Source organism: Electrophorus electricus, chromosome 12 (assembly GCF_013358815.1).
Source record: "Electrophorus electricus isolate fEleEle1 chromosome 12, fEleEle1.pri, whole genome shotgun sequence".
NCBI lineage: Eukaryota > Metazoa > Chordata > Actinopteri > Gymnotiformes > Gymnotidae > Electrophorus > Electrophorus electricus.
The window spans coordinates 20,648,130-20,663,194 of NC_049546.1; the positions used below are offsets into that span (position 1 = coordinate 20,648,130).

The 15,065-nt window shown below is 38.2% G+C and overlaps 2 protein-coding genes across 4 annotated transcripts; both read right to left on the reverse strand.

Annotated features, from left to right (window-relative positions):
* Positions 1 to 3,814: 3,814 nt before the first annotated feature.
* Positions 3,815 to 8,505, reverse strand: LOC113569282. Of its 2 annotated transcripts, XM_035532408.1 has the most exons (6): positions 8,393 to 8,505; positions 7,923 to 8,273; positions 7,366 to 7,701; positions 6,878 to 6,994; positions 6,616 to 6,653; positions 3,815 to 4,593 (listed from the first exon to the last, which is right to left on the reverse strand). In XM_035532408.1, exons 1-6 carry the CDS (start codon positions 8,448 to 8,450, stop codon positions 4,444 to 4,446), a joined length of 1,050 nt encoding a protein of 349 aa, XP_035388301.1. In that variant the 5' UTR covers positions 8,451 to 8,505; the 3' UTR covers positions 3,815 to 4,443. The 2 variants fall into 2 exon arrangements, with proteins under 2 accessions (XP_035388301.1, XP_026853131.2); XM_026997330.2 differs by lacking the exon at positions 3,815 to 4,593 and having other exon boundaries at positions 6,171 to 6,653.
* A 2,787-nt stretch (positions 8,506 to 11,292) lies between these two features.
* On the reverse strand, positions 11,293 to 13,911 carry LOC118242302. 2 transcript variants are annotated; one of them, XM_035532407.1, is made up of 6 exons: positions 13,799 to 13,911; positions 13,329 to 13,679; positions 12,772 to 13,107; positions 12,284 to 12,400; positions 12,027 to 12,064; positions 11,293 to 11,750 (listed from the first exon to the last, which is right to left on the reverse strand). In XM_035532407.1, the coding sequence occupies exons 1-6, from the start codon at positions 13,854 to 13,856 to the stop codon at positions 11,616 to 11,618; spliced, it is 1,035 nt and encodes a 344-aa protein (XP_035388300.1). In that variant the 5' UTR covers positions 13,857 to 13,911; the 3' UTR covers positions 11,293 to 11,615. The 2 variants fall into 2 exon arrangements, with proteins under 2 accessions (XP_035388300.1, XP_035388299.1); XM_035532406.1 differs by having other exon boundaries at positions 11,293 to 12,064.
* Positions 13,912 to 15,065: the final 1,154 nt, after the last annotated feature.

Sequence of the window (15,065 nt, forward strand, 5' to 3'; positions counted from 1 at the left end):
GAAAACTCAGTGGTTTTCATCACAACTACACCACAGAAGTAAAGTCCTCCATCGTCTTTAGCAGCATGTAGAATAGAGAAGGAAATGTTGGTCTTAGTCCTCTCTAGCTTCAAGTGTGACTTATTGTACTCAGATGAAATGATGGCTTCCATGAGTGGACTCTGTACCACAATGTTCTGAAGAATCTGCGCCCCAGGCTGTTTGTACCAGACCATGGATTCTGCACTGTGCTTCTTTGCAAATGTACAATGAAATGTAACAGTTTCACCCAGTTTAGCTAAAATAAATGATGGCTTCTGGTAAAGATCCACAGCTTGAGCAAAGTCTAGAAAAAGAGTTGAAGTTAGACCGAACTAAACATCAAAAAAGCTTTTGTGAATTTTGTTAAACGTGAAAATCTAGAATCAACCTACAATGAAAAGGTTTATTAGCTGAATATCTAAAACATTAAAAGGGCAGTAAAATTACTTTAGAAGGCAGGAAAACTTACTTAAAAAGTGCCATAAAATAAGAATCCAGACTTGAGCCATTTAGATTTTTTACTTGGTCCTTTTGCTTTGCTTTCAGTAAATCTCCAAATATTTGAAGCCTGCTGACTTCAGAAAACACGTCCCGTTGGCTGTCACAGGTCACATGCCATTGTGACATTTCCATGCTCTTTGGGCACCAGAGACCAGTGTTGAAAAGAGCTTAGATAGAGATATGCAGAATACGAGTTCTCTCACTTGAGGTTTTTTGTAAAAATGTACTCATCAGAATCCATTTGAGGAAAATTTTTAAAAAGTAAAAAAAAAAGAATAAAAAAGTTTATATTAAATAAAAAATGTTGAATTGTGTTTTTAAATTATAATGTGGGCTAGAGTCCAATGTCTCATTGAATGTGTATCTGAATATATTGTTCTAGAGCAATTACCCAATCCTGACAAACAGAAAATTAACACAGTAACAAGTTCACCACCACAATTTCAACAGTTTAGGGTGTGTCATGCCCTAACTTACATATTTTGTTGATTACCAGATGACTGTCTTTGGGGTAAATGTTCTACCCTGATTTGTATTTTTTATCTAGACAGTGACCTAGACAGTGACCCTAAAACAAGTCTTCACTGTATATTACATAGATAGAGTCTAGAGGTTTGTTGAATATATAAACATTTCTCTGTTCGTCTTTTCTAGCTAGGCTAAATGTGTGACACATTTAATGATCACATTTACTGGAGAGGCTGTGGAAACTGAACAAGAAGTCATGGCCAAAAGTGGTAGTAATGCTGCTATAATATTAATTAGCTGAACTGGAATGCATATAACACAATAACTGAAGGCTTTTCTCAGCAAAAATTATGTTTTGATCTACTGCCGTGTTAAATAGTGATGTTATTATGCATAAACATTTGTTATATGTAGAAGTGGCCAGAGGTTAGTTTCATTTACCCAGTTACATCTATGTTATAGATTAACCCTCTGAGGCCAAACAGGTAGCCAATGATGGGAAAAGCATTTTGTAATATTATAGGAATTAGAATGCAATACTGTTTATAGAAAATTATATATTAATTATAACAAAAACATCTTCAATTTTGTGAGCTTTCACTTGTGGATCATTTCACAAGGTCAGTGTTACACAGAGCCAGAGGAGGGGGTCTGAAACCATTTCAGGTAAAAGCTTTAGCTTAATGCATTACATCAGCATTACTTCAATTAGCTCAGATAAAAGTAAAAGTAGCTCATCAGAAAAAAAAAAGAACTTGAAAGGGAAGATAGAACGATCAGCTCTCAAGTACTGAAGTAATGATGTAGCCTTCTCTTCTTACAGCATAGAATGGTATGGATAAACAGTCACACATACTCCAAAAGCTGTTACCAGGCAGATTATAAGGATATCAATAGCTCTTGCTGTGTAACAGGAATAAATAACTGCATTTGTATTGATACAAAAAATTCAAAGCACTATAATATCATAAAAACTCTCTAAACCGTTTTCAACTAAACCATCCAATTATCCACATAACCATGCATATATAATTAACTAGGAACTGAATAGTAAAATAGGAGTAGGAACATTACAATAATTTAAATGTCAAACATTTAGCTTATTTTGGGTATGATGTAAACAAACGAATAATAGAATCATTATGTTTTAAGTTTATTAAATAAAGAAAGGCATAGATTACATAAATATAATGTAATGATAAGACACACTAGCTGAAAATATATAATGGATTCAAATCCATACTCAAATCTATTGGTTTTCCTTTGCTAAAAACAAAAGTGATTTATATTTCTGGGCTCCTTTGCATACCTACATATGATTTAATGTTATTATGCCAACACAACAAAGACAAAATAATTATAAACATGGGCAGGGAAGCACATTTATTTTGTATTTTGTATATTAAAGTACAGTAATAGGTGATAAGAAACAATGATATGGTTGATGACTTCAAAATAGTAGTATAGTATTAGGTCCTTTCACGTTTATCCCAAGCGACTTACAATTATGACTGAGTACAACTTGAGCAATTGAAGGTTAAGGGCATTGCTCAGGGGCCAAACAGTGTGGGGGGCTTGAATCCACAACCTTCCAAAGACAAGTCAAGTACCTTAACCATTTAGCTAGCACTACCACATACGGCACACAGACCTGTAGTATGCTTAGTTTAATGCTTGATTTTTATTACAATGATACAAAAGAATAACTGGCCTTTCCTGTTCACATGAGTTTATAATGTCTATAATATCTTGGCTGGGTTTGTAATGTCTGGCTTCTTCTGTATGTGTTACAGCCATTAATGTTCCATTCTAAACTCTCTTACTTGTCTGCCAAATCCTGATACTACAGCAACACATCTCATGATATTTGTAGAAAATAATTCAAGATCATATGTATTTATTTTTCTTCTTTCTCTTTTCTCATATCGCCATCTATCCTTACTCATAGGTGGATTAAAGCATCACTCATGATGACATCACATGACATGACATGACCCAAATCATCTGGCCAATGGGAACACAGAGTCATGACATGACCCAGATCACCTGGCCAATGGGCACACAGAGTTACCACCAAAAAGGAAGAGCTCCACCTTTAACGGCAGTCTGGAGGGCTCCGTCAGGGACCTTGAGTGTCCTTCCTTAGACACTCAGCCCTTCACCTCTGCTTGTGCACTTGTCAGTATTATTGGTGCATTTTGTTTAGCTTTGTTTAATCATGTCAGCTTTGTTACATCTTTCATTTGGTTAGCCTTGTTACCTTTGCTAGCATTGTAATGTTGTGACTTTGCTAGTATTGTTACCATCCAAACATACACTCAGCTTTCTAGTTCTGACTGTATCTCACCTTGCACTGTACTTCTGTGGTCTGTTGCCCAACGAGGTGTCAGCTCCCCCTATGTCTCCTAGGAGGGAGGTCTGGGTAGAATGTGCACATACCTACATTTCATCAGCAGGTATTCTTATTGTCAAGACGGTCTAGTATATAGGTGGACACCACTGCCTGGATGCTTTGGACAGTGTAGTGAAGGGTAGCAGGTAGAGTTCTTTCTGTTGTTCCGGTCTAGATAGGATAGATGTTTAATATCTCAGTATAGGCTAGTCTAGATTGTTTGTCTTTTTCTTTGGTTCATAAGCTTCCTCCTAGGTCGCAACACCCACCACCCACCCACCAAATAGAATAACCAACAGACAATTCAAAAGATCTATGAAAATAATAATAATAATAATAATAATAATAATACTAATAATATTTTTTGTGACATGGGCAGTTCCTCCACATTTGAAAACAAGATAAGATTTATTAATACAGTGTTGCCTCAGAATGAGATTATCATAAATATCTACAAAACATACAAGCAGAAAAGAAATTAACAGAGATTTCTGGACCCTGAGATTCCTTCAGAGGATACTACATGAGAGGTTCACTGTGAAACCACTCATAACAAATCTTGACTCTCTACAGTACATCTATATTTCTTAGGACCAGTCATTCACCCCTTATATCTGTACATTCATTTTTCAGTATAGTGTACAAAATGATCAGAAGCACAAATAAGAGCACATCGTTAGCTTAGGCAGTCTCAATGAAAGCTTGGGTATCTGTAAGCAGTCACGTCACCACTTCACCATCATCTCACCACCATAAAATAGAGCTTCACATTTAAGGATCCAGCACCGACTCTCGGTCAGTTTGTGCTGAACACTGTGATTGCAAAGCCTGTGCTGATAAACTAAAGGAATGCATATGCATGTCAATGTCTGCATGTTGAATAACCAAATTATCAAATTATAGACATGGATGGGGACATTACATGAGACTTAAACATTTCTAGTCAATATTTTCCCAAATAGAAATTAAAACATTTTACACACTGTGAAGCAGAACTGGTGCTGTGTAAAGGCAGTACTTGCTAAATTTGTAAATTATGCTCATCAGCAGGGCAAAGAGATTTAATCAAACAAGCTTTGGTCAGTAACAGTGGGACATCTGATTTCAGAGTACATGCTCTCTTGAGGCCATTCCTTCTCCCTGTGATTTCTTCCGGTTTTCCTCTTGTTAAAACGCAGGGCAGCATAACTCAGCTCCACACTATCATGGTCCTATTACAATGAACACAAACAGACTTAGGTTGTGCCTTCATTGGGACATTTCAGCAATCTGTGTCTTTGCTGTTACCTGTCGCAGGGTCTGGAGGGCATATCTACAAGTCAATTTAAAGGTCTGTTCATATACAAGCAGGCTTTTCCATCCATGTGCAGCCAAATGATCTGGGTGAAAGAGCTGTATGAAATAGCTGGGTCCTTCATTAATATCTTTAATCAGCTCAGTAAGCCGAATGGTGCATCACAAAAATAGTACATCTGAGTGTTGTATTATTACTTGAAGCTCTGAGAATGCTACAGAGCATGAGGGTTGTGAGCTTTCCACTGCACCTACCACCGTTATACACTGCCTGGCCAAAAAAAAAAAGAAAAAAAGAAAAGGTTACCACCAGGATTTAACTAAGCAAATAGATAAGAGCCTCCCATTGGATAATTACTGCATGGGTGATTATGTTTCAGCTGGCAACAAGTTATTTAACCCTAACTGATGCAGTGAGTAGCTTCTCATTTGTTAAACAACCATGTTGACACATCCTGTGGTCATGGAAAATATGTTAATCTGTTTCAGAAGGGTCAAATTATTGGTATGCTTCAAGCAGAGAAAATATCTAAGGAGATTGCTGAAACTACTAAAATCAGGTTAAGAACTGTCCAACGCATTATTAAAAAGTGGAAGGACAGTGGGGAAACATTATCTTCGAGGAAGGAATGTGGTCAGAAAAAAAAATACTGAATGATTGTGATTGGCAATCACTTAAATGTATGGTGAAATCAAATTGTATAAAAATAACAGTAGAACTCAGGGATATGTTTAATAGTGAAAGTAAGAGCATTTCCACACTCACAATGCAAAGGGAACTTAAGGGATTGGGACTAAAGAGCTGTGTAGCCTTAAGAAAACCACTTGTCAGTGAAGCTAAGGCAAAAACAGCTTCATTTTGCTAGGGAGCATAAAGATTGGACACTGGAGCAATGGAAGAAGGTCATGTGGTCTGATGAGTCCAGATTTATCTTGTTCCAGAGTGATGGGCGCATCGGGGTAAGAAGAGAGGCGATTGAAGTGATGCACCCATCATGTCTAGTGCCTACCGTACAAGCCTGTGGGGGCAGTGCTATGATCTGGGGATGCTGCAGTTGGTCAGGTCTAGGTTCAGCAAAGTTATGTGCCCAAAGAATGAGGGCAGCTGACTACCTGAATATACTGAACGACCAGGTTATTACATCAATGGATTTTTTTTTCCCAGATGAAACGGGCACATTCCAAGATGACAATACTAGGATTCATCGGGCTCAAATTGTGAAAGAGTGGTTCAGGGAGCATGAGACATCATTTTCACACATGGATTGGCCACCACAGAGTCCAGACCTGAATCCTGTTGAGAATCTTTGGGATGTGCTGGAGAAGACTTTGTGCAGTGGACCAAATCTCCCATCATCAATATAAGATCTCGGGAAAAAATTAATGCGACTCTGGACAGAAATAAATGTTGTGACATTGCAGAAGCTTGTGGAAATGATGCCACAGCAAATGCATGCCGCAATCAAAGCTAAAGGCAGTCCAACGAAATATTAGTGTGTGACCTTTTTTTTGGCCAGGCAGGGTATATGTTTTATTACAAAGAGGACTACAATTAAGTTCAGCTGTATTTATTTCTACACTGAAACGTTTTCCTGCCATACAAATATTGTAACTGCAATTATTAATGCATGTTTCCTTTACTCACTGTAATTGTTGCTGTCAGTTTTAGCATGCATTGTGTCTGGGATTAGAGCTTGCACAGAGAGATCTGAGCTCCTCAGAGTTCCTGTCACTATTTTTAGGAAACGTATTTCACAAAAATATCTTACTTTTGACATACCACTTTTATCTCCATGCACCTTCTGAAACTTGAGCAAAGCAAGTTGCACGTAGCATAACATAACCAAAATGCTTTTAAAGTGATGAGAGCAGACCAGAGCATTTGCACACATTTCCACAAAAATTATACAAAATACAAAAGTACAATGTTTAAGATATACCTGACTGATTTTTCTCACTGTAGCAGTTCCTTGTTTCTCTGCAGGAAAAAAAACAAAACAAAAAAAAAACAAAACATTAACTGGATTCACTATGTCTAGTGAATATATGTTTTACCTTCTTGAATAAAACATTGCACATTGTTTTTTTAATGACATATTTAAATATATGATTCTTAAAATACATATCATAATTCTAAATTGTCACATATATTTTTTTTTTTAAATAGAGAAGACACATTAAGTTATTTTAATAAACACTTACCACTGCTGGGTCGAGAGCTCCTCCATTTACAAATTAAAATGGCTTGAGCAAAGATCACAATTACACAAGCTCCCAAAGCTGCTCCCAGCCAGATCATTGCAGGACTCACAGTCTTGGCTGTGGAAGAGGAATGATCACAAAACAACATGAAATGTTAATATTTTTGTGTTAGTGTTGTTAAACTTCAAGGCAGAAAGCTGAGATAGCTCAAAAACATTAATCACAAATAAACCGCAAACACACAAAAAGGCCACATGTGAGCTTTAATCTGTTTGTAAATCTCAAACAATGTGAACAAAATAGTTTTTGGTGTCACTGAATAGCTCAGTGCTGCTAATTAACAGAATGATGGATGTAATGAGTTCAATTTGCAGAACACTGCAATAATGTTACTTATATTTAATACTGTGACTGTATTTCATCACATGACCAATCAATGTACAATTCTAAGAATTTCGTAGAATAACAAAAAGTATTTAGAAGCTCACGCAAATCTATTGTAGTCCCATTTCCAAAAAGGATCTTGCCACAGGTGGCCACAGCGCAGTAGTAAGTGCCAGTATCAGAGAGGCTGAGGAGACTCTTGGAGAGGTTGTACACACAGCTGTGTGGAGAAGAGCTGATCTCACACTGATAGCTGCTGTTGTGATGAATGTAAATTATTTCAGGATGGGTGTCTCCTGCAGCAGCTCTGAACCAGAGCACTTGGAGTTCTGCTGTTCTCCTCTGAGAGAGGACGGTGCACTGCAGAGACACTGACTCTCCTGGGGAAACCCTCCCCAACACTGGACTTTGGACCACTGATATGGTTAGTCCTGGATTGCCTTTTTGAATGAATTAAACGTTGTAAGCATTTCATACTCTTAAAGAATTTGAGGAAAGAAATCACAGACACATTCCATCTTTATAATGCATAGAGTATGATTACTGAAACAATACTTCGAAATAGCACAAGCAGAAACTAATAGCTATATTTGTAGATACTGCTGTGTTAGAACTAACAGCATCAGTATTATTTTTGAACAGTTGAAAGAAAAGCAATTACCTCTCACAACCAAGAAGGTCCCAGTGGAAAACTTCATTATATCCACTAGATAAATTCCACAGAAGTACATGCCTTCATCTTCTTTAGAAACATTTGGAATATGGAGTAAAATGCTGGTCTCAGTTGTTTCCACTTTGATTCCTGATTTGTTGAACTCAGGAAGAATTATGGTATGTGTGTGTGAGAATTTTAATCCAACCGCTTGAAATGTCCGTCCAGATTTTTGCTTATACCAGAGCATTCGCTCTCCACTCATGTGCTTTTCAAAAGTGCAGTTAAGCGTAACGGCTTCACCAAGCACAGCAGAGACAAGAGCTGGTTTCTGATGAAGGCCCACAGTGTGGCCACGATCTGTAAATTTAGTTTAAGTAAAATCAAACTCATTACAGTAGAAAGTTAAACTGAAATAATTGGTAGTTAAATTAGAAAAAGTAACATCTTCAACTATTCTGTAAAAAAGTAAAACTTACAGGTTTTGCAAAAGGTGACAATGAGAATCCAGAATTTGATAATCTTCATAAGACACATGATCTTTCTCTGGAGCAGAGTGTTGAAAAAGAAGTTATGAGATCCTTTTAGTCCATTTGACATTAAGTAATTTGGCCACAGACATTTTCTGGCCCCTTTTAAAAACTGGTTCTGTGGTATTGGTGCTAAGACAACCAATGAAATCTTATAGGAGGTGTTACTTCAGAGAAAAGCTACTGGAGTGGAAGTTTACAACTTTACAAAAAATGTGAATATTTTGAATATGTTTATGATTTTAGTATGTTGCACTGTATTTGTCAGCTTTCAGATTTTTAATCTTTCAATCATCTAGATTGTTTAAAGACATATAAAAACTGGATCCACTGGAATTATGATTCAAGACCTACACAGTGACAGTTCAAATTGCTTCTTAGAAGACATGGAATAATGAAGCATATTGCTATAATATTGCTCACACTCAGAGGAGAGAAGGATGCAGTTATAAGAATTAATAGAAAAACTGAAAGGCAAATGCAAAAATCACAAAGAGAAAAACAATACCAAGAATGGAGAAAACAAAACACTACAGAATTCATTGGGCATAACATGGCAAAGCAAGAAAACACACGGAACACAAACACTAACAAGAGGCTGGGCAGCATCTTCCCTGTTGGGAACAGGGGGCTGAGAAGCTTCTTGGGAAAACAAAGGCAATAAAACATTTGTATGCTCCCTCAGACCCTCAGCACCTCCCAGACGTGGTATTGCTGAGGCCTGGTGCATCATGAGAGATCCAGACCCAGGGGCAAACAGCCTCTACCTCAAAAATCCATGAACCCACCCCCCACAGAGGGCTGTAACCATGGGCAGCAGGGCAGAGGCGGTCAGTACCATGGGCAGTGCGGCAAAGGTCCAGAGGACCACAGGAGAACCAGCATTTGGTGCACGTCCTCCATTTGCATTGGTGATACCCTTGCTGGTGCAGGGAGACTCTCAGGTCAGGTCGAGCCTTGCTCACAAACCCCTTTGCCTGGTAAATGTGGGATACACTGACTGGATACTGTACTGCCTTGTGCAGGTCCATCAGGGCCACAACACCAGTCCTTATGTTCAGGCTATGCAACATTCATTCAAACCAAAAGTGTCTTGACCCAAGATTTGGTCTGACTTAATAAGCCAACATGCTGCCTGGGTTTTATTACAGCGTTCAGTATCTGAGCAGGCGGTCAACACCCAGCAGGCAGACACATTCTCAGCAAGCCTAGCAGGCAGACACTTCCTCAGGAAGCCTAGCAGGCAGACACCTCCTCAGCAAGCCTAGCAGGCAGTCACTTCCTCAGCAAGCCTAACAGGCAGTCACTTCCTTAGCAAGCTTAGCAGGCAGACAATTCATCAGCAAGCACACCAAGGTCCTCACGCTGCATTCTTAGTAGGTTAGTTATTATTCACAATGTTGAGAGGAGAGCAGGACGCAGTTACTATAGGAGGTATTATTTATTAAAGGAATGAACTCAAAAACAATCCTAAAAACACAAAAACCAAGAATGGAGAAAACAAAACACTACCTTGATTTACACAAGTTCATTTATTTATAGACCAGTGAGAAATACCTTAAAATAAATTGTGTTGTATACTGGTAGACAGAGTAAGAATCTAAGAACCAGGGTGATGTGTTCTCTTCTTTTGCTCCCTATGGGAACTCTGGCAGCTGCATTTTGAATCAAATTAAGCTGTTTGTCTTTTTTTGGTAGTCATATTAGAAGGCCTTTACAATAATCAACCCTGCTAGAGATAAAAGGATGGATCAGTTTCTCTAGATTTGGCTTTATCAGGAAATTTCTGATATTGATGTCCTTAAGGTGATAAAATACTGATTTAGCAACTGATTTTTCTATGACTTCTAAAACTGAGATTAGAGTATGTTAGTACACCAAGACTGTGAGCTAACTCTGTAGAGTTTATGGGTTTTGAGTCTAATCTTTATTTAGCTGCAGAATATTTTGGACCATCTAGTTAGTGATGTGCACAAGATACTTACAAAAACATTATTTCCTAATCAACAAAGTAATTTCTCTGTTTCATTATAAACTGTTTCTAAGAGGCCAACCCACTACTCAGGTCTATCAATAAGAATGTTACGGTCTAGGGTATCAAAACCTGCGCTGAGATTGAGCAGTACATTTTTCAGGTGGTCTGCTATTGAATGGCATCATATCAAGCAACATCAGGCTGAAACTGATCTCAGCCACTCTGGCCTCTAAGATCCTGCAGATGCCTCTTTCCAAAAACACAAACACAAACACATACAAAGACACACACACAGGAAACCAGATTAAAGCAGACTAGTTTTTAACACTGAAAAAAAGAACAAACCTGACACTCGACTTAGCAATGTAATCTAAGTAACAGTCAGATATCAGTACACGCTGGTTTACAACTGACCTCACTCTCTTTTCTTTTTTTTGGTTTTGCTATAAGAGAAGTGCATTACTGCATAATTCAGCTCCTATGAATCACACTGCTCTGTGAATGGAGAGGAGATGAGAGGAAATTAAAGTTATGGTATTGTGAGCACACATCACTGATGTTATAGGTGTGTCTCAAAGTAATGGCCACAGCCCAGGTAGGATTGACCATCTTAACGCTGCTATGCCAATATTCCTCCACACACCATATCCCATCAAGACTGTATTGTACTGGACCCACAAGGCTTACTGATGTAAGATAAAACACAGACCTCAGATAATTCAGTTTATCCCATTATTTGAGTGTCTCCAGCATTAATTGTCTTATTAGTGAGCAACCAAATATAACCTTAGCGTATGCTGTTGTGCAAAATTATGATTGGGGTGCAAAACACTGCACAAGACTTCTTGCTTATGAGAACTTCAGAAGCTCATATGTGATCAAATTATTATTTTTTAGTCATTAATATGTTTGCATTTGTACATTGTTCAGTTAGTTCTCAAACGTTTCAAAACACCTAAAAGAACTCTGGGTGATGGAAAGTCTGGAAAGACACCAGTTCCATTTTTAGAATCTTCCAAAATGAAAACTGAATATCTCATCATTAAGATTCTCCCTTAGAAAGGTTTCCAAATGACAGTGAGATTGCAATGCTGAAAAATACTATTTAGTGATTTATTGCAATAATAAAAAATACTAAACAGAGAATTTTCCTAAACTATGCTCACCAAATTAAATAGCTGACTTAGCCCTCACAAATTAATTTGTAGCAGCAGAGTACAACACTTCAGAGTACACGTTGTGTTCAGTCTGTCCTCTCTTCTCCCGCCTTCGCCTGGTTTTGCCATCAATGAAATGTAAGGCAGAATAATTCAACTCCACAGCATCATGGTCCTGTGGAAGCAAAATTAAAAGATAACACAGGACTGCTGCTGCATTACAACTGTGATTATGATTCCTACTCTTAGGTGATGTTATGTCACGCACAGCTGTATATACATGCAGCTGTTGCAGAGAGCTCAGTTTAACTGACTGGTGGCCTTCATTTTCATAACACCGTGATGAAGTCATAACCAAAATGCTTTTAAAGTGATGAGAGCAGACCAGAGCATTTGCACACATTTCCACAAAAATTATACAAAATACGAAAGTACAATGTATAAGATATACCTGACTGATTTTTCTCACTGTAGCAGTTCCTTCTTTCTCTGCAGGAAAAAACAAAAACAAAAAACAAAACATTAACTGGATTCACTATGTCTAGTGAATATATGTTTTACCTTCTTGAATAAAACATTGCACATTGTTTTTTTAATGACATATTTAAATATATGATTCTTAAAATACATATCATAATTCTAAAATGTCACATATAATTTTTTTTTCAAATAGAGAAGACACATTCAGTTATTTTAATAAACACTTACCACTGCTGGGTCGAGAGCTTCTCCATTTACAAATTAAAATGGCTTGAGCAAAGATCACAATTACACAAGCTCCCAAAGCTGCTCCCAGCCAGATCACTGCAGGACTCACAGTCTTGGCTGTGGAAGAGGAATGATCACAAAACAACATGAAATGTTAATATTTTTGTGGTAGTGTTATTAAACTTCAAGGCAGAAAGCTGAGATAGCTCAAAAACATTAACCACAAATAAACCGCAAACACACAAAAAGGCCACATGTGAGCTTTAATCTGTTTGTAAATCTCAAGCAATGTGAACAAAATAGTTTTTGGTGTCATTGAATAGCTCAGTGCTGCTAATTAACAGAATGATGGATGTAACGAGTTCAATTTGCAGAACACTGCAATAATGTTACTTATATTTAATACTGTGACTGTATTTCATCACATGACCAATCAATGTACAATTCTAAGAATTTCGTAGAATAACAAAAAGTATTTAGAAGCTCACGCAAATCTATTGTAGTCCCATTTCCAAAAAGGATCTTGCCACAGGTGGCCACAGCGCAGTAGTAAGTGCCAGTATCAGAGAGGCTGAGGAGACTCTTGGAGAGGTTGTACACACAGCTGTGTGGAGAAGAGCTGATCTCACACTGATAGCTGCTGTTGTGATGAGTGTAAATTATTTCAGGATGGGTGTCTCCTGCAGCAGCTCTGAACCAGAGCACTTGGAGTTCTGCTGTTCTCCTCTCAGAGAGGACGGTGCACTGCAGAGACACTGACTCTCCTGGGGAAACCCTCCCCAACACTGGACTTTGGACCACTGATATGGTTAGTCCTGGATTGCCTTTTTGAATGAATTAAACGTTGTAAGCATTTCATACTCTTAAAGAATTTGAGGAAAGAAATCACAGACACATTCCATCTTTATAATGCATAGAGTATGATTACTGAAACAATACTTCGAAATAGCACAAGCAGAAACTAATAGCTATATTTGTAGATACTGCTGTGTTAGAACTAACAGCATCAGTATTATTTTTGAACAGTTGAAAGAAAAGCAATTACCTCTCACAACCAAGAAGGTCCCAGTGGAAAACTTCATTATATCCACTAGATAAATTCCACAGAAGTACATGCCTTCATCTTCTTTAGAAACATTTGGAATATGGAGTAAAATGCTGGTCTCAGTTGTTTCCACTTTGATTCCTGATTTGTTGAACTCAGGAAGAATTATGGTATGTGTGTGTGAGAATTTTAATCCAACCGCTTGAAATGTCCGTCCAGATTTTTGCTTATACCAGAGCATTCGCTCTCCACTCATGTGCTTTTCAAAAGTGCAGTTAAGCGTAACGGCTTCACCAAGCACAGCAGAGACAAGAGCTGGTTTCTGATGAAGGCCCACAGTGTGGCCACGATCTGTAAATTTAGTTTAAGTAAAATCAAACTCATTACAGTAGAAAGTTAAACTGAAATAATTGGTAGTTAAATTAGAAAAAGTAACATCTTCAACTATTCTGTAAAAAAGTAAAACTTACAGGTTTTGCAAAAGGTGACAATGAGAATCCAGAATTTGATAATCTTCATAAGACACATGATCTTTCTCTGGAGCAGAGTGTTGAAAAAGAAGTTATGAGATCCTTTTAGTCCATTTGACATTAAGTAATTTGGCCACAGACATTTTCTGGCCCCTTTTAAAAACTGGTTCTGTGGTATTGGTGCTAAGACAACCAATGAAATCTTATAGGAGGTGTTACTTCAGAGAAAAGCTACTGGAGTGGAAGTTTACAACTTTACAAAAAATGTGAATATTTTGAATATGTTTATGATTTTAGTATGTTGCACTGTATTTGTCAGCTTTCAGATTTTTAATCTTTCAATCATCTAGATTGTTTAAAGACATATAAAAACTGGATCCACTGGAATTATGATTCAAGACCTACACAGTGACAGTTCAAATTGCTTCTTAGAAGACATGGAATAATGGAGCATATTGCTATAATATTGCTCACACTCAGAGGAGAGAAGGATGCAGTTATAAGAATTAATAGAAAAACTGAAAGGCAAATGCAAAAATCACAAAGAGAAAAACAATACCAAGAATGGAGAAAACAAAACACTACAGAATTCATTGGGCATAACATGGCAAAGCAAGAAAACACACGGAACACAAACACTAACAAGAGGCTGGGCAGCATCTTCCCTGTTGGGAACAGGGGGCTGAGAAGCTTCTTGGGAAAACAAAGGCAATAAAACATTTGTATGCTCCCTCAGGCCCTCAGCACCTCCCAGACGTGGTATTGCTGAGGCCTGGTGCATCATGAGAGATCCAGACACAGGGGCAAACAGCCTCCACCTCAAAAATCCATGAACCCCCCCCCCCCCCCCCCCCCACCCCCCACAGAGGGCTGTAACCATGGGCAGCAGGGCAGAGGCGGTCAGTACCATGGGCAGTGCGGCAAAGGTCCAGAGGACCACAGGAGAACCAGCATTTGGTGCACGTCCTCCATTTGCATTGGTGATACCCTTGCTGGTGCAGGGAGACTCTCAGGTCAGGTCGAGCCTTGCTCACAAACCCCTTTGCCTGGTGAATGTGGGATACACTGACTGGATACTGTACTGCCTTGTGCAGGTCCATCAGGGCCACAACACCAGTCCTTATGTTCAGGCTATGCAACATTCATTCAAACCAAAAGTGTCTTGACCCAAGATTTGGTCTGACTTAATAAGCCAACATGCTGCCTGGGTTTTATTACAGCGTTCAGTATCTGAGCAGGCGGTCAACACCCAGCAGGCAGACACATT